At 36.0% G+C, this 20,040-nt stretch overlaps 1 protein-coding gene across 1 annotated transcript in view; it reads left to right on the top strand.

Annotated features, from left to right (window-relative positions):
- LOC117410842 (T-cell activation Rho GTPase-activating protein-like) overlaps window positions 1–17,822 on the top strand; it is a 36,123-nt gene extending 18,301 nt beyond the window's left edge. Inside the window, exons 3-14 of the mRNA XM_034017728.3 lie at window positions 1,839–2,009; window positions 8,029–8,178; window positions 11,021–11,062; window positions 11,485–11,569; window positions 11,686–11,739; window positions 12,278–12,344; window positions 12,649–12,818; window positions 13,060–13,221; window positions 13,363–13,472; window positions 13,844–14,033; window positions 14,449–14,557; window positions 14,680–17,822. Of these exons, the coding sequence (XP_033873619.2) occupies window positions 1,839–2,009; window positions 8,029–8,178; window positions 11,021–11,062; window positions 11,485–11,569; window positions 11,686–11,739; window positions 12,278–12,344; window positions 12,649–12,818; window positions 13,060–13,221; window positions 13,363–13,472; window positions 13,844–14,033; window positions 14,449–14,557; window positions 14,680–15,914 (2,545 nt within the window). The 3' untranslated portion in view covers window positions 15,915–17,822. The remainder of the gene's footprint in view (window positions 1–1,838; window positions 2,010–8,028; window positions 8,179–11,020; window positions 11,063–11,484; window positions 11,570–11,685; window positions 11,740–12,277; window positions 12,345–12,648; window positions 12,819–13,059; window positions 13,222–13,362; window positions 13,473–13,843; window positions 14,034–14,448; window positions 14,558–14,679) is intronic.
- The last annotated feature ends 2,218 nt before the right edge of the window (window positions 17,823–20,040 follow it).

The following is a 20,040-nucleotide window of genomic DNA, read 5'->3' on the forward strand; positions in this document are numbered from 1 at the left end:
AAATATAAAATCAGACTTGTGTTTAGGATAAAATACATTTATACAATACATATAACAGTACAGGCCTAATTCCAAAGAAACACAGTTAGCTTGGGAAGTGTAATTTCTAGTTGATCTAGTTACTCAACGATGTTCATTTTCTGTCACAGATGATTGCCTGAATCCCACCACAGCTTTCTCTGCTGTTAGTGTAATTCCATTTCCAATCACTTTTGTACATCTTTTGGATCCCCGCTGTTGTGCAACTTCTAGTGAAAATGAAACCTGTCAAGAAGGTTTCATATTATTATGTTAGCTTGCAGCTTCAGCGCTGCGATTAAAAAGATTACTATAAGCATATACTGTAACATTTTAAACGGCCTTCTGTGAAGGCACAGGGCATGTTTGTTTTTGTCATAAATATATTTAACAGATCTGGATCCATTTTGTTGGAACTGATCAATGAAGTTGATGGCTAACACCATATTTAAACCTGTTTGGGACCCTGGGAAGAAGCAACATATCATATTATACAAGTTGTTAACAGTGTCACAGGGATTAAGTGTAATGTTTGTTCCTATGTTCTATTTTTCATAATCTTATTTAACAGTTCTGTATGAACAACTGCAGTAATAAGAGTTAGGAACTAGTGCTGGGTATTGGGTACACTGTGTGTAAATCCATATTCATATGTTGTTGTACTGTGTGACCCTGGGGCTATTTATTTGAATTCCTTTTCCCTCTCTCCTCCGCCTGGAGGATAATGCTTCAGAATCCCTTGTTTATTCCTATGTGCTATTTTAAGTACAGCATGTTTAAGAAAATAAATACTGTATTGTATGTTGAACAGTGTTTAAGCTCTCGTGTGTCAGGACTCCTTACTGTTCGTGCACGTGGGAAGTTTGTGCTGCCTCTCTTCTCCAAAATGAAAATGTTTGTGTGACTGAAAGGTCAACAGTGGTTGAAGTAGGAGTTCAGTGCTAAATGGGGAAAAACCTGTTTGCTAAAAGCATGCAGACATGAGAGGTGTGATTTTAGTGCTACAAAATGCATTTGTGGTCAACTTTTGAGACAACTAATTTGGATATAAAATACATTTTAATACAGTCCCTTTTAAGAGACTAAAACAAGGGTGTCCTTGCGTACCTAATTTAATAGAAAGTTTTACAGGAGTAGCAGAATGAGCCAGACAGAGTGACCATCCCTGCAAGCAAGTCAGGCCTTAAGTTTCAATAGAAAGCTAAATCAATGTGCTGTGTCTCAAGGGATTCTGAGACATCTCTTTCTTTCTATGTGATAACATCAAAAGGTTACAGTAGATGGAAGTTAAGCTTGAAACTGTGCCCCGGTGATTAAGATGTGGTCAGGGTTTGATAAGCATGGGAAGGAAAGCAAGTCTTCCAGCAGAGCATGCTGCATTTTGGGGCAGCAGTATTGAAATGGGGATTACTATATTCAGTATATAAGACAAAACAAGTCATCAGATTATAAAGCACAGGGAATTATGAGGAGTAAAATAGAGTAAAAAATACAGAATGATTTTCTAAATTAAAGTTTATCATACTCTATACAGACAACTAAAGTGTAAGTATAAACTAATAAGTCCAAACATTTGAAGAACTGTAACATATTTTTGTAGTTGACCATCTGTAGTTATAAGGCATACTGTCATAATTATCCACTGGCCTTATAACTTGTAAAGTTGTGTTTATTTTAGTGATTTGTTTGTTAGATGAAAAATGTGTTGTTTAAAGTGCTTTTCTCTTTTTTTTTTTTATTGAAATGCATTTTGTAAACAGTGAATTATAGCCTTTCTCCCAGTATTTAATACGTATTGAATGTGTTTCTTATGTTTCCAGAGAGAACCTGCTGTGCTCTGTATCAGTTGAGCAATGTCCGTTTGTGCTGGGCCTGACCAGTGAGAATGCAGAGCTCATCCTCGATGATTGTGCACAGCTGACAGAGGGCTTACAGACTAAAGAGAGACATTTGTTTCTGTTCAGTGATATGCTGGTCATTGCCAAGTTAAAGTAAGGAAACCTACGTTTGTATTTACCTTTCAATAGAATGGAGGGCAAGATTGTTGAAAATAATAACAGTATGGGCAGTACTCAGATTATCTTCAAAAGTGACCTGGAAGATAAATATCCACATGAATCAAACCTTACTCTTCATCTGTGTTGCTTTATTTTAAGTGGCATAAAGGCGCTATGGGTGCTTGTGTGTGTTCACCATTAGACACCATTGCAATGTCATGCTCATGGTTCATATGTATTTTGGAAAGGTTTATAACAATTTTGTAAGAAAGAAAGATGACAAGTTTTGAAATAATACTGATATCCTGACGTTTTCATGGTGTTGTATTTCCCTGTAGCCTGTTTATAATGTACATGAACTTCAATTAGATGGGTAAATGCATATCATTTTATACTTATTTATGCCACATAAAATAATGGCTTAAAAATGTATTTATATTTTCATGGGAAAACATAGTTACATGTATATCTTATTTCAGCATTTGATCCGTGTTAATATTTATTCTACGAAGGTACATCAAAATATATATTAACTTACGGTATCCTTTTTTTATGATTCCCCAAAACACAAGGATGTATTTATCTGAGAATAGAATACACACACCAAAAACTACAGAGCCAAATTGATCATTTGTTTTATGAAGGGTTGTCACAAAGTACTCCCCGCCCCTGTGCGTATTTCATGTTTTGTGTTATTTTGTATGTATTGGTGCACGTGGTGGGGGGGTGGGGGGCGGGGGTGATCACGGGTGATGAAATAGTTAGTGATGGGCAGAATTAATGTTGGTGAAGCTATGTGTTTTCTGTGCTGTGCTGTGCTGGCTGTGCTGTACTGTATTTACATCCGTGTCCATTTACATTCGTTAGTGTTTTGAATAACCTTTTGTTTTGTTAACGGTGTTTTGTTTAGAGTTTCTGTCCATGTTATTTTTGTTTGTTTATAATCAAACATGCGCAGCATTTACAAACCTGCATTCTCGGTCTCCTGAGTCTCTTCCTGATTACAACAGCCTGGCCAGTGACGTCATCATGTCACAAGGGTCCTTCATGCACAGTGTTGAAATGATGTCTTAAGTTTCTGGTATTATAAAACTTGGAAAATACAAGATTGATTGAAAAGCTGCTTGTAAGCCTAGGGTAGGATCTATCTTCCTTGTCTAGTCAGTGTCACGGACAGAATTAAAGTGATTGCCCATTGTATGCGCAACATGCGTTCACACAATATTACAACATACCCCAAACACTTTGTAATAAATGTCCCCAATCCCATCAGCCACCTTTAACAGGAATCAGCTATACATAGTGAGTGCAGAATATTCCTGTTTATGGTAATATTACCACCATAGCTCCCTATCACTTTGTGTTTTGTTGTTATATAATTCCTGGCGCACAAACTTTCACACAGCAAAAATGAAAAATCACACAAGCCTCCTCACAACTTCTCCCACATAGGGATTTGGAGTTCACAGGGCTTTAAAAAGCCAGATACATTCATCCATGTTACAAATAACTTGGTCTGCCTTATTACATTTCACAGGTTTGAAAGTAAATGATATGATATAAAGCACCTCAACAAAATGTATACATTTTGCCATTTCTTGGAATAACATGATATATTTTATATTACTATTGTATTTTGGTGAAAAAACCTTCAACATCAGCCTAGAAAGTTACCAAAATAATCTAGCTGTATACTGTACCATACATATCAACTTTACAAATACCTTCTTCTTCCAGTAAATATAGTAGCTGAGTTATGTTGTGACAGAGAAAGGATTGAAGTAAATATAGATGGGGAAATTCTGCCCTTGCTGTGTAGTAACCAGAGCAGCAGGTGACTCAAAATTATTGCTGCATGGTTGGACACAATGGGGATTTCTAATGTTTTTACAGCACTGTACTAATCTAATATGAAACTAAAGTCAGTTAGAGTGGAATGTCTGGAGAGTTGGGTAAATACCACTGCCAGTGCCAGGTATATAAATATAAACCAATGAGAATTGATTTAACACAAACAGGAAATCCTAACTGGTGATCTCCTAGAATACTTAAAAACAATGCTGTTGAAAATAGTAAAGACATAGAGTATATGAAAATATATCTCTCAAAATATATTGCATTTTTAGAGCATGCCAGTGAGTGAATAGGTTTCCATACACTCATAAACACAGCAGACGGTGGAGCCTTTCACAGAGTGGAATTTCCTGTCTCTGTCACATATTGATCTACAAGCCCAGCACACTCTCAGTCTCAGGCAAAGAGCTGACACAGTCATACGCTCTTCACCTCTTTTCCACGGGGTCTCCTGGCATAGATCTGTTGGTGGGTGTTCAAGTACAGTAGGAGGAATAAACAAAAACAGATCTGAAGACAAATGTAGATTTGTTCCTTTTCAGGCTGATCAAAAGATGTGATAAGATGCAGATATACAGTAGATTGTCATTAACATTTATGTTCAAACAGGCATAGACAGATAAACAGATACAGTGGCTACTAGTATTATTATTATTTATTTCTTAACAGATGCCCTTATCCAGGGCAACTTACAATGGTTACAAGATATCACATTATTTTTACATACAATTACATTATTTTTTACACATTATTTTTACATACAATTACCCATTTATACAGTTGGGTTTTTACTGGAGCAATCTAGGTAAAGTACTTTGCTCAAGGGTACAGCAGCAGTGTCACCCACCTGGGATTGAACCCCCGACCCTCTGGTCAAGAGTCCAGAGCCCTATAACCACTACTCCACACTGCTGCTATTGTATTAGTGTGTGTGCTGTGTTACAGTAAATGCAAACGTAGCTGTTGTATTTGTGTGTCCTGGTATGAATAAGATGACATTTTTCAATAAGCAAGTCTCACAATGACTTCAGTTTCAGGATATATATATATATATATGAGAGAGAGAGAGAGAGAGAGAGAGAGAGAGAGAGAGAGAGAGAGAGAGAGAGAGAGAGAGAGAGAGAGAGAATTTAACTAAATCAATTTAAACCTTTATTGAATACTTTTTCAAATACAAATTCATATTCAGATGTTCTCTTCATCTTAAAAAAATATATATTTTCAATTTATTCTGATAATGTATACTATTTTTGATTGAACACTGTACTGTAAATAAGGATAGGTGCAATTGACATGTCAACAGTAATGAATCCTGCTTATGTCTAGACAGACCCATGTTTTTTTTTTAAAAATGGTACAAGAATACCACAGGTTTGTCAAATTGGGTGGTTTGACATTATTTGGTGTTTGAGTTATTAAAGTTTATTTGAACAAATACACATTTCAATGACTAGCTAATGACTTCTTATCAAGTATTAGTCCTGTGGTTGAGTTGGAACTTATTTCATATTTATCTGAAAAATACAAAAATATTAATAGTTTTAATTAATACAAAGAATAAAGCAATGATAATAGTAGTGGCAGTAATGGTAAGAAGAAGAAATACTACATGCTGTATTGTCTTATTTCCACAATAAAATGTAACTAAAAGAAAGTGACATTTTCTTTTTTGCAGGCATGTATGTGCCTAACATACCAAAAAGAATAGTGTGTGGTGCTTTCATGTAGAAGATAGCTACAGCATAGGGTACAGAATTATGAACACTCCTGACAAATAAAAAGCATCAATCAGTTTGTGCTTTTTTAACTGCTCCCCTGGAAAACTTTCTTTTCTCGAAAATGTGTTGGTGTTTGCTTTCCTTTTTCTACTGTTGCTCCTGGGTTGCTGAGTGACCTTTTACTGGCTACTTTTCAGAACCACTGTAAGTGGGTTCATAATGTACCTTACTCTCTCTAAACTTCTATTCATAATACAGACAATACATAAAACATTTTAGCATTTTAGCATTTAGTTTTTATACAATGTTTTTTATGCCAGAAACAGACAGCTGTACAGTATTTTTAATGTGAGTACAGTGTAGCATTGTGCCACATAAGAACATAAGAACATAAGAACATAAGAAAGTTTACAAACGAGAGGAGGCCATACAGCCCATCTTGCTCCTTTGGTTGTTAGTAGCTTATTGATCCCAGAATCTCATCAAGCAGCTTCTTGAAGGATCCCAGGGTGTCAGCTTCAACAACATTACTGGGGAGTTGGTAATCAGTCTGGTGTCTTCTAAAATTTGTTGTGCATGGGTCCTAAAATATAGTGTAGACATTGATTTTGTTTACAAAATATTGTTAATATACACAAAGTTGATCCTGTCTCTTGCGGTACAGTATAACACCATCTTTGGTTTTGCTTATCTGAAAGTTATGCCATGATGATAATATGCAGTACAAAATGTTTCTCAAAAATAATCATGTCCTTCTTTCTATTTGGTTTGAAGTGATGACAGTCAGTGTTCCATTTAAAATTAAAATTGGAATACAAGCATGCTGGACTTAAGATCCAGCCTTTGCCACCAGACCTCCTTAATGCCTCTGAGCTAACATTTCACATTCCTCCTACAGAGATTGGCATATGTGGGCTGTCTTGTGAAAAACACAGCGTTAGTCATGTGAGGCTTTATTTAGTTATACGAAGGCTTTTCTGGTGAGGAAAGTCCAAATCCTACATCTTGTTGTTAATTACTGACCTCAGATTACAAACAGACATACAAAGAAATGTTTCCCGTCAAGCATTGATTTCAATTGTGACCGTTTAAGAGTAAACCCAATACAATCACTCTGAATGCTGCAGCCATTCAAGAACACAACTTTTCTCAGAAATGACTCTGAGCTTCCCAAGACAAGTAGTTTTATTTTGCTATGGTTGTCTCTAATTATTTATTTATCATTGATAATACACCATTTAAACATTGCAACAAGCAGCTTTAACTTACATGCAGTTGCAGGTATTTAATGGAAATGTGCAGTACTGTAGATACCTCTAACTGTAAACTTGAACAATCTGGCTTTTATGGATGGATTGATAGATTGGCTGAATGGCTTTACAATCATGGTGCATCATCTCATCATCCCTGTAAACCGATCTGTCATTAGTAAGTTCATCTATTTTTCTACCTGACTGACTGTCCTGTATTACAGGAGTATACACTGTGTAGTATAAATTGTATACAGTAGTATAAGGATAAGTAGATGAGCAAGTAAATATTAAAATGGATAATCCATACATAAAGATAAATGTGTTCCTGTTTTTTTTTTTTTTTAACCAGTTGCATATACTCTCTTTGATCAACATTCAAGTTGATAGGTATGTGTGACAAAGTGGTGCAGTGTGCAGGTGCAGGTGATTAAAGAACAGACAGACAATTGTGATCCAGGTGAAACGGTTTGTTTTTATTAGTTTTTGTCCAGTGCCTGACGACAAAACAAACAGTAAACAATATTGAAGGTAAGTAATACAGCAGCGTGTATTAATTAATTTATAATCCCTGGGTTTGCCCCGCAAATAATAGTCCTGTTTTTATTATACACCCACACAAAACACAAAACACATACACAAGTCCATTAGTGCGTGAATTGGTGCTCGTGGTGCAAATACAGTTAGTGATACGAGTGCAGTGCTGTTCCGGGTTTGTGCTGGCCTCTGGTGACAGCTCCGGAACGCGTTAGCTGTCTAGTGAATACAAACAAACAAATAGACAGAACAAAACAAACAGTCACGATTATTTCACCAAACACAGGTCATTCCGGGTCACTTATTAAATAACTAAAACGAAGGAACAGATAACACTGCTTCGACCCCTATTTATACCGTCACTCATGACCCCTTGGTAAACGGTTGCAGTTGCTTTTTATGACCTGCAGTTGCCACATCATTTCCCTTCCGGGTCAATGAGTTAGTGTACCGAAGCTCCGTCTCTTTTCTACATGACCGACTTCCTTTTAACCCTCGGAACGAAGTGTCAGGCAACGTAGTCCAGAATACTCCCATTACTTAGCACCCTCACAGGTCGAGAGGGAGATTTACCACCAAGAATCATTGTCTTTCTGTCACAGTATGGTACCTGTCATATTTCAAAACTATCAGGCTTTATTTGTTTTCTCCCAGGTCCAACACAAGCTACAGACTCAAACACAAGATTAATCTGAGGGATCTATGGATAGCCTCTTGTGAAGAAGAGATCTGTGCCATCAACATTGATCCAAGGAATTCATTTGTCATTGCCTGGCCCCTAACAGTCTGCATTGTTTTCTTCAGGTCAGTGTGATCCAAAAAAACAAAACAAACATCAATAGAGAAAAAACCCTACCCTCCAGCAAGCATTAGGGTATATGATTAACAGTACAGGTAACTTGGGGTGGTGCTCTGCCTGTTTTACCCTTCTGAGGCCCCTTATTATATATACTGCATTTATTTTGCCATGAATATGCACTGCAATTGTCTCTTCTTAAAAAAAAAAAACATGCAATGACTTTTAATATGCAAACCTTCACAAATCCAATGGTTAGCCATTTTCTAAAGGAAATCCAAGAGTGGGGATGGAGGAATTAATTTGACCCCATTTAAACCGCTTGCTGGCGAAATATCTCAGTATCCATGAAAGGGCTATCAGGCCCTATAATTATGAGTGCATTAAAACAAGGAGGATGTCTACAGTTTAGTAGAAAAAGGGAACAGAACGAAACACCAAAAGAGAAGTAAAACTGGAATACCCTTTAGTATGTCTCAAGAGATCACGAGAAGTACAGTAAACCACGAAGTATCTGATTTGTCACCTTTTAGCCACAAAAATATATCTGATAATTAAACCGTTAAAAGGAAAATTATGAAATATATATATAAAAAGAAAAGATAGTTACTTCAAGGGTACTTCCCAGAAATCCAACTGTTCTACAAAATGAATACAATCAAGTAAGTAGTATGTGTTATGCTTCACATTGAAAACAAAAATGTTATCATTTAGATCCTGTTGTCTAGGTTACATCAATTAAGGGTGACTGTTTTGAATTGGGTTGCATCTATTGACATCAATGTAGGGCACAAAAACAAAATGTGTAGGTGTAATTTAAAGAGCTTGGCATTTTTAAGCCATTTAATACCCACCACTTAAATCTTGTCTGGTTGTTGGGTGATACAGTATTAGAAGGACTTGTTGCTGACTGTACTTTGTTAAACATAGCATGTAGCTGTTTAAAAATCTAGGCAGATACTAAGACACAAGACTGAAGGTGTTGTCAGGGGTGATGGATTGGCTTGCATGGTATTGCTAAACTAGTTCTTGGTGATTCCCAATTTGTTGATTGTTGTACAAATAAAAGCTGTGTACTGCCTGTGATCTTGCAGAATTTGTCAATACAACACAACTTAAATTTAAAATATTTTATTTTCTAAATGCCTTTAAACTGAGAGCTTATCGGGGAAAGCAATATCCAACTACTATACCAATGATTGTCATATATTAGCAATTATCACGTTAGTCAATTTTCACAATTTCGCCCCAACCCTAGTGAATATGGGGCCCTGCATTTCAGTAGAAAATATAATTCTGAATAATTACCCTTCCTCAATAAATGTCTGCACATTTATATGCTGCTATAGTGTGTGTTTGTTGTTTTGTTTTGTTTTTTGCTTTTACTATGCTAATATCCATGTGTGTGAGTAATTGTTTATCATTACTTCTCCATATCACTTACTAACCATTTCACTTTCTATGTGAATGTGTGTTTGCTCCATTGTGATTTTTGGCAAACATTGTCAGTTGAGACAAGCAACATTTTAACAACATTGCTTTGCTTTGAACACTACAGGAGTTATTAGGAACCACTAGGAAAGAAGTGTAGGCTGTTCATAAGGCTCCATAAGGCACATTTTATGCAAAGAATCAGAATAAAATGTTGATTTTATTTTATCCACAAATAATGTTTTCTAGTTTCAGGTAGTCCAGGCATTGTTCTGCACATTGCAGCTATAGTGAAATTTGTACAAATGTGCTTATTTATTTCTATAAATGTTCTGTATTTTCCAAATTTGAAAAAAATGGAAAAGACCAAGCAGAAAGTGATTATGATATTAACTGAATCTGCCACAGCTTCTAAGTAGGGCAGGTAGTAGTAAGGCTATAAAGATCTAAAATCTGATAAGGAAAGGAAATAGGTGACAAAGAAAACTTTGTTCTTTCAGGAAACTGGTAAATGTTTTGCTCTGTTTTCTCTACATCTAGGCATTACAATTTCTTAAAAATGTTCTCCTTTGGTTTTGTTATTGGTCTTCACACTTCTACACAGGTCCTCACTTCTTGTTTTAAAGCCTTGTGAAAATAAAATAACTTTGATGGTGTCAGTGTGTTGCTTTAGCTAAACATATGATTAAGTAGGGTTCATTAAACACAAAACTTTCCTTGTGCGAGAATGGAATCCTCAGTAAGAAGTAGGATCACTCCCTGCCTTCAGCTGAATTGGTACCTGCAAAGCATTCTATTTTATTTCATCGGAACAGGTCAAAATCCACAGTTCCTCCAGTATTAGTCCATCATCACAGTGGTGGCTGAGGGTAGTGATTATCAGTCCAGCACATCCCACAGATCCTGAAATAGATGTTGGAGTGTGTCTTGAGATGTTAGAAGAATTCATAGTCTATTATCTTGCACTTAACGGCAGCAGGCTCCTTCTGTGATCTGCTGAAAGTTTCAAGACTCTTATTGGCGACTGGATTGAAGAACATAAAAACATTTAAGCACCACAGTGCCTCTGCAACACCTTTAATAAAGATGACCACACTTTGCGTCTCTTTAGTCTGCATTCACCTTCATTCAACCCACCAGGTGACGCAGAGTAAATATTGTTGTGACACTGTCACTGTTTCCACACGTCACCAACTAAAAGTAAAAAAAAAAAAGCAACAGTCGACCTATAAGGAAAGGGGAAGTCTAGATGTTTTCAGTGAGAGTCCGTGATGCTACTTCCTGTCTCCATTACTCTGTGAATTTCCGCCGCCTACATCCCCTCCCTTAATACAGCATGTGCTGCTGTCCTCCTGTTCAGTTTGTTGTGCTGCCCCTTTGGATTAGTAACTAAGAATCATGCTCTCTTTTTACATTCAGCTCGTCTGAGGTGAAAGAACGCTGGCTAGATACTCTCCACTGGTAAGTACCACCTTGTACATGGGTTGACTATATTAATAAGAAGGAAAACAATACATTTATAGTAAAGCAAGAAAGAAAAAAAATATTATATATGTTCATAGAATATAATAAAGTGGAAGAATGTAAAACAACAACACAAAATTATTAACCAGACCTTGGTTCTACTTTATGTTGTCTTTTGCACACTTTTATATAAGCAACTATAAACTTTAATGTATGGTGCCTCCCAAAACCATACTGTATCAACAAATACACTTTAATTAATTCAGCAAAATACTACTGATGAACCTAAACTTATGTGATGCTGAAATTAAGATTGTAGTTCTTAATTAAACAGATTCTACTGTTTAAACATTCTATACTTACAAAAGGGGTAAGAATATCATATACATTTTTCTGAAAGGTTGTACTGCTTTTTACAGGAAAATTAAAGAAGCAAAAGGGAAAGAAGCTCCCAACGTACCATCAACAAAATTACTCATGAAGGTGTTAAGTAGCAGCATTACAGTAAGTTTACATACAGTAGTAACGTTCATCGGTCTGTCAAAAATACAATTTGCTTTCTCTTTACTGCATCAAGTTATTAGACTTACTTAATTAAAAATGTTTTGTTTTCTTTTTAGTCTAAAACACTGTCGGGAGGTAATATGGATTCCTTCATCGAGTCTGCTTTGGATGTAAGTTTTATTTTAAATCATTGGCACAATGAAAATAAGTTTTAGCATCTTCACTAGTTTATTTGAGGGTTTACTTTCAATACCTACATACCTTTTAAAAAATTATTATGTTTGCTAACATATCATGTAGCCAATGGAGGCGTCTGCATAGCTTATGGGCTCATCTAAACCAGTGTTACAATACAGCAAGTCATGTGCTAAGCATAAATTTAGATTGAAAATCACTATTGACATGGTATTCTTTATAAAAGTTACCATGGCCAATGTGCATTCTAATTTTGTAGTTTCCCATGCATTTCCTTTGCCTTTTATTTGTGTTTTATTATGCTTCCTATGCTTTTAACATAGCATACCACATTAACCTTTTTAAAGGATTACACTATTGGACATTTGCAGTCAGGGTTGACTTTGGAGAGAGAAGTATTTGTTTGTAAAATACATAAATCAGGTTTAGCCCATTAGGTTACACAAATCTTAGCTTATGTGGATTGTGGCGTGCAGTTCCGACACTTCAACTAACAGATATGTTTGTTTCCAGGGTGATGCCAAAACTTACCACTTGTCAGCGCCATGTGACAGTGAAGATGGAACATGTCATCTGATTGGTGAGTTTGAAATTATGAAATCCTAACTGTGACTACACTTGTGGTAAATCCTCTAGCATGGGAAATATTTAAAAGCAAATAAATGTTTTTAGCTTTCAAATTCTGTGTTGTATAAAATTAGATGGTTTTCCAGTTTCTTTTAAAACATGGATTGTATTGTACAGTAGACTGGAAGGTGGTCTGAAGAAAATATAAATATACCTGGAAAACGGTGTGATGTATTTATTGGAAACTTCATAAAAACTGAAAAATAATAAAATGTACTTAGAGAGTTCAAACATTTATATCTCTTTTTTCACATCAGAAGGCAACAAGAAGAGGAAGAAAGTGTTGTCTTGGCCTTTTCAAATAAGGAAGAGTTCCACACAGTCTGACTCCTCCACTCGTTCAGACCCAGATATGAAGACCCCGTTATTCGGACAGCCTTTGTCCATGGTCTGTGATGAAGATGAGAAACTTCCCAAGCCCATTATGGTAAATACTGCATCTGGAATTCCTTTTCCTTATCGCTAATATATCACAACTCTGTGCTTCCCCACTTACTGTAACTATAGTAAAAACCAAAACAAAAAATCAAGTTATTACATTATTAATTAGATGTTATTAGCCTGATAATGTTACAGAATTAACATCCTTAGAAAACGAAGAACAAGGTGTATAAAAAAAAAAAAAAAAAACTTCAAATGCTCTAAACAAACTTCACTTTTTTTTGTAGGATATTCTTACACTCTTGTTGAAAAAAGGCACCTCCACTGAGGGGATTTTCAGAAAAGCAGGAAACGCAAAGATCTGCAAGGAGATCAAGGAACAGCTAAATGCTGGAACAGAGGTTGACATGGACACAAAACCCATTATTCTTCTAGCAGCTGTCTTCAAGGTAATACTTAATCTAGTTTTATACAACCCTATCTCAACAAAATCAGAATAACAATAAAATACAAAATATTGTGGATGTGACGATCCCCACAGTTTTTTTCAGCTGTTCAAAGAAATGACATACATTTTAATGTGTTTCCAGGATTTCCTGAGGCACATTCCACACAGCTTGCTGTTGACTGAACTTTATCTTCCCTGGATGGAATCAATGGAGAAGGACAATATTAAAGCGAGATACTACAACCTTAAACTGTAAGTTGAATAAATATATATGCATAATGACATGTAACTATTAAAATACTGTAAAAGGACAATTATAATATATAACACTATTTAGGAACTGTATACTTCACTGTAGGTACTTGGTAAATCACATTAGCTATGTAGTATAAAATTGTATATGTTTGTAACAGGGAGACGGATTGTACAATACTGTAGATGCTGGTACATTATTTGAATGAAACCTTCAGCAATTTTAGAACAGGGGCTTTTGAATGGAATGTACAAGTTATTTAAGGAAGTACTGAAAGGTGAAGGGCTACTTCTGTATTACTTGGGGATTTGGTGAAAGAAGAAGTTGAGACAGCAGGGCAGATTATATATTGTGCTTTTCTTTTTTTCAGGGTGGTAGAGAAGCTCCCAAAGCCTAACATTCTCCTACTGCAACACTTCCTTTGTGTGCTTCACCACATCAGCAAGAACTCCGGGATTAACAAGATGGATGCCAAAAACCTTGCTGTTTGCATTGCACCAAACATGCTTTTGCTTGACAGCACATTGTCTCTCGAAGTGCAAAAAGAGATGACTGAAAAGGTGAGTACTAACAGTTCCTTATAGTAGGCTGTATTCATGAATGCAGATGGTAAAGGCACTGCAGTGTTATATAGTTAGGAGAAAATCAAAATATATATTTATACTGTATAAAGTCTTGTGTGACATCAGAAAGTAGAAAATATCAGCACCAAGTAAAAGTGATATGTAAAGGTTTAGAGTGTTACTTTCATTTTACTAGCAGAAGCAAAGTGTGATTAAATATATATTTTTAGAAACGTATCCAGTTACAAGACACTAATAATAAGCATCAATGTGTTTCATTAGTTTATAAATTATTGAACTAGGTCAGTACACATTCTTTTTGTCATTAGTCTACTTCTACTGTAGTGACAGGAGGTAATAAGTAAATAACATATGTATAGAAACAACTCTTACTTTCCTTTTTTTTTTAAAGATCACAACTTTGACACAGTTTCTAATTGAGAACTGTTGTGAAATATTTGGAGATAACATCACATCTTTGCTTGATGAGCCACATGAAGAGGAACTGGCTAATAGCTCAGGTAAGTGTTAATCAAATGTTAAGTGGATAGATGTAAACATTAGTTTTTGTTATAGGCCCACTATCTTTCAGAGAGTCACAAGAAAATAATCTTAAATAACTCTTATTCTTATTTTACCTCAGATACATTATCATCCCACCAACATGACTCTGCCTACGACAGCACAGACCCAGATGCTGATGGAGACTCTCGGAACCTAAGCACAAAGCAACAAAAAGACACTGGCTGCAGTCTCCAGGAAGAAAACAATGACCTGGAACTAACTGAAACTGGACACATTTCTTCAACTTGTGAAAAAGACCCTCCTTCTGACATTTTTGAAACATTCACAAAAAGAATAAACAGAAGGTGCTCAGAGCCTAGCATTTTGGCTCATAACTCTTCAGTTGGTATAAAAAGTCAAAAGCTGACTCGGAGCCAAGGTGACTTCTCAGTTGAGACAGAGGACCTAAGCTTTGAAGATCAGCAACTTAAAAAGCAAAACTCAGACGATTGTTTTGTGACACGCTGTTTCAGGGACATAAAACCTGCAAGTCTGAAGCTGAGCAACAGTTTGCAAAAGGAACTGCCAACAGCACCTTCCTCTAAAGCTTCTTCAACCTGCTCTCTGGAAAGCACTTTTTCCAATGTTTCTGACAACTCTGTCTTTACCAGCTCTCCTCTGGCCTCCCCATCTAGCCCCAAAAGGTCTTTCTTTGGCAGGAACCAGTCTTTCTCTGCCAGAGCTACTGATGACAGTGAGAAACATGACAAAGAACTGAAGAAACACTCGCTGTCCTTTTCTATAAGGAATGACAAGAAGCCCCTATTTAAAACAAAAAGTTGGGGACCAACCAGCTTCAACAGGAACAGCCTAAAGAAAGACTCTCAGAAAGAAAGCCAGTTCTCATGTGACACTCTTCAGGAAGACTCTCAAAATGAAACTGATTCAGCAGAACCACAGCCCGGAGCTCGTACAGCATCAGTTTCAACCGAGGAGGTCTTTCAGCGGGTAGACAGTAAAAAACCGGGCCAGCCCCCATCTTATGAACAGGCTATTCGGAGTCGGACGTCTCCTCCTCCCCCTGAATACAGTTCCATGACAGTGCAAGATGCTAGAAACAAATTGTCAACAGATAGAAAGACCAGGCCATCGTCAGTAACAGAGAACTGCTTGAATTCCACAACTAATAGTACATTTGGCTACAAGGAGAGAGACGATATTAATGACAGCGATACAATAGTTGAAAAATCAACAGCATTCCGTCACAGAGCCATGTCTGAATCCATATCAAGAGCTAGGTATGATTGGGTGCAGCGTAGGTGTAGCCAACCGCTTTTTGAGGATATTTCATATGCTAAGGAATCCTATGTGTAAATATCATGTTTGTTTACTGTACAGGTGTAAATATTTGTGCATTGTACATATACAGACACATCCCCAGCCAACACAGACTGGGAGCAATGGAATAAATATGTATATATTTATCAGCCTCTGCACAGAGACTGAACATCTGTATCCACATTAAAAGCTACCTGTAAATAGTTGATTAGTAAAAGTAAGCTTTATACAGCACTTGTTCTGTATACATACAGTAAAGCTATGTAAAAAAATAAAATTAGCTATAGAATATCTATATTTATACTATACACCAAACATATTATTGTTGGGCTAACTTTTTTTATAGTATAATGTATTTTTATATAGTTACTGTATATATTGAACTGTCAACTACAATTTCTGATGTTGTTTCCACTACATTAAAGCACTTTTTAAACCCATTTTTAAAGGTCTTTAGTGTGTGCTTGATGTAAGATCATTATAGGCCTGGAGTGCAATAAACAGTGTGGGTGCAATTCCAAATGCACTGTACTTTGTCCGATGTATTGTACCTTAGCTACCAATCTAACTTGCATTTATGTAATTGTGAAGTTAGCCTAGTCATTGAAATAAATATATTAACAAAATGTATTTATCAAAATTATCAAAAAACTACCAGTGTAGTTAAAACATCTGTATTTTGAAGTGTAGACTATACATAATATTATTTTCAAGGTGAATCTTTGCAATATAAGCCGTTCTTAAATAATGCACTTAATAAAGGTTAGTTTACCAACAACATTAAAGTTTAGTCATTTTGAAACCTGTAGTGTAGACTACGGGCACAGTGTTGAAAATAGCTGTAACTAACCACTATATTCTTTGGCAGTTGCATTGGAATGTGAATGAGTCAAGTCAGCATAAAAAGCTTAAAACATGTACATAATGTAAATTATGCATTTTAGGTGTCAGATTCTTCCCTTTTCTACTTGAGTGGGAGCATTTTAAAAGTATGGCCTGACACATGGCTTTAGCTCCATTGAGAACAGAGAGTTCTACACTACATGAAAGTGGAAACCAGCACTGATCACAAGGTCGCTTTTTCTTTGAAATGTAGCCTTCCTACTGGGTAACCATACTATCTCCTTTTTCATCAGCAGCAGACTTAGACTTCCTGTGTTAGCTCAACACTTTGTTTCAAGTTAATGTTGAAATGCTAGGAGATAAATCAGTAAACACACATGTTAAGATAGCTGAACAACAAAGAGCAACACAGTGACTATAGATATTAAGTGTGACACATGTAAGTGTGACACACAGACAGGAAAGATTTGTTTAGCAAAACAGCTACTAAACCACAAGGCAATAAAAAGCAGGACTTCCAGTTGTCCAGGAAAAATAAATTCATCTGGCAGGTAGGAAACCCCTATTTTGAGAAAATAAACATGTGATCCAACACAGATTGACTGAACAACAACCATACAGTATCTGACTCCCAGAAATGGGTAGACCCAGTACAATTAATCCTCCATTAATCCTCTTAAGTAGTCAGATATTTAATTAGATCAATAATACCAGAAGTGGAATTGTCCTCCTGGACCTGAATTGCCAACAAAAGCAGAAAGATAAACAGGTGAATATGCCTGCATTTCAAACACCAGACCGTTCCAGACTATGGCTCTTTTGGCACAGGTTAATCAGGTAGTTTCAGGGTTCCTTCTTGAATCTGTACTATACTGTCTGATGCACTTAAAATCTGGTTCCCTTTTTGTAGATGCAATGTAAAATAATTGCATTAAATTGAAGTAGTACAACGTTGAGAATATTAACACTGCTGGTTCAAAAGAGAAAAACAAAGGTTAGTATAATGTATGGGTACTGTGAGATTGCAGATTAACTGCAACTACTGTTTAGTTGTCTTATAATAACTACATTGGTAAGATTTATTTTCTAAAATATTTATGCGCACATGAAAAATAAAAATAAAAATTCTGTCTAAGCCTGTCCTCTTTGTCTCTGTATGCTTGTGGCTTGCACTGTTCCTTTCTTAATGTAAAGGAGGCCAAAGCTAACAGCTTCCTTTGTGGTAGGATATTCTCTGAACTTCAAAAATATTACCAAAGATAAAATTAAATATGCATACAGTTTAGATTTGACATTTGAACTCAACATTAATGCAACAACATTGTTTCTATGATATTATAATTTATTTATCTTATATCTATTTATCAAAATGCAGGATTATCAACATCAAGGTACAAGTTTAGCATTGTTGGGTGGAACTGATGGGTAACAATGCTGAGGTAAACCATGGTTTCGTTCAGCCTTCCAGACTAATAAATGAACCCAGGGTATTCCAGGAAAATATGCCCCACACCATCACATGCCAGCAGAAGCCTTAACAACAGGAACCATACAAGAGGAGTTGAGAGATTTGTGTGGTCTGCTCAATATTTCAGCTCTCTCATCCATGCATAAAAGGGTGAACCGTGACTATTCTGATGACATCACTTTCATCCAGTATTCAATTGTACAATCTTACACCCCGCCACCCATACTTTCTTGTATCTGAGATGATAGTTTTCACAATGGTCTCTGACAGCAGTAGTTGATCTATTGCAATGCTCTGCATATTACGGGATGGGTGCAGGCTGTCCTGCATTAAATGTTTCTGTCATTTGAGCTGCCGTTTGATTTTCTAACTTTCCATCTGTCCCTCTGTCGATCACTAACCTTTTGTGACCACTGCTGTCACTCTTGGCATTCACTTTATTTAGCACTGTATATAGTACTGAACAACTACTAAACTGCATGGCACTAAAAAAAGGACAGAATTTGTCAGGTAGAGAAACCATATTTGCAGGGTAAAAAGTGTGATCCAACAAAGATCAAACTATCATAAGTTGGTACTTCCAGTTCAGGTCTTTGTCCCAGCCAAGCACTGAATTGTTTAATGAAAACAATTACACCTACATCCAGGTTATTAAGTAGTTAATTATTTAATTAGATCGATGTCATTGTAGGGGATGTGCCCTCCAGGAATAGAATTGCCAACAAAGCAGGTGCAAACAGATCAAATATGTCTGCATTTAAAACACTAGACAGTTTTAGAGTGTGGCTCTTTTGGCTTTCTGAATACTGAATAAAAAGGAAAACAATAATAAAATAAGTTTTCAACACGATTTCCTGTGCAAAAATAACCAGACAGCACCATTACCACACTTCACCATAACCACAGTGCACAGTGTCTTTATTTTGCAAACATACCAGTCACCCTGATATCTAAATGCCAGTGTTTGGCCATGTTTAATACAAAACCGAATAATCTTATTGTGGGTAAAGTCCCCTTTCCATAGTCCTGCACAGAAATCAACATGTTTTATAAAGTGACTGCATGCACTGCTCCACGTTCACTGTACAAATGTATAAGATCTTGTGATGTCCAATTCACTCATGTGACAGACACACCTCAAGTGAGATATTGTGTTTACAGTTTGATTTATAGAATTATCCTGTAGTTCTGCTTCTCAATGAACATTAGTGAGGTTATCGCACATGACTATTAACTATTTCTGAATCAAATGGATAAATACAGAAGTGCCTTTTTTAGGAAGTGAAAAATGCATATCACATCCTTTTATGTCACAGTGCACAATGGATGGTCCTAATTACTGTAACTGGAAGTTTTTATGTGAATCTGGAGTTTATGTTTTTTTTTTTTTAATCTTACAGTTGCCATTGCCTACTAGCTGTGAATACTAACAGAAACTTTTAGAAAAGCGTATTCATCAAGGAGATGGATGCTCTATCACAGTTTTGTTTTTTACTGTCTGTAGTAAATATCTTTGATATTTATAATCAAATATCTTTGATTATAAAGAGGTTGCATCTAACACAATAATTCAATAAATCCTACCTGTCAAAAGGGAACCAAACTCAGATCCTTTTATAACCCAAAATAAAGCATTCAGAGGCACCTTTTTTAAAAATCAAAATGCATGTTTGCCAAAACTTGTGATTGTTTCAAAATGAATCATTTGAAATGTATATAGTGAATGGAATTGTATTATAGGTACGATTTATGGAATTATTTATACAACCACTTTAGGAACCGAAGGGGAATGTCATTATACACTCAAGACTAAGGTGACCAGATTTTTAAGTCCTTAAACTGGGACAGTAT

Source organism: Acipenser ruthenus, chromosome 6 (genome assembly GCF_902713425.1).
Source record: "Acipenser ruthenus chromosome 6, fAciRut3.2 maternal haplotype, whole genome shotgun sequence".
Lineage (NCBI taxonomy): Eukaryota > Metazoa > Chordata > Actinopteri > Acipenseriformes > Acipenseridae > Acipenser > Acipenser ruthenus.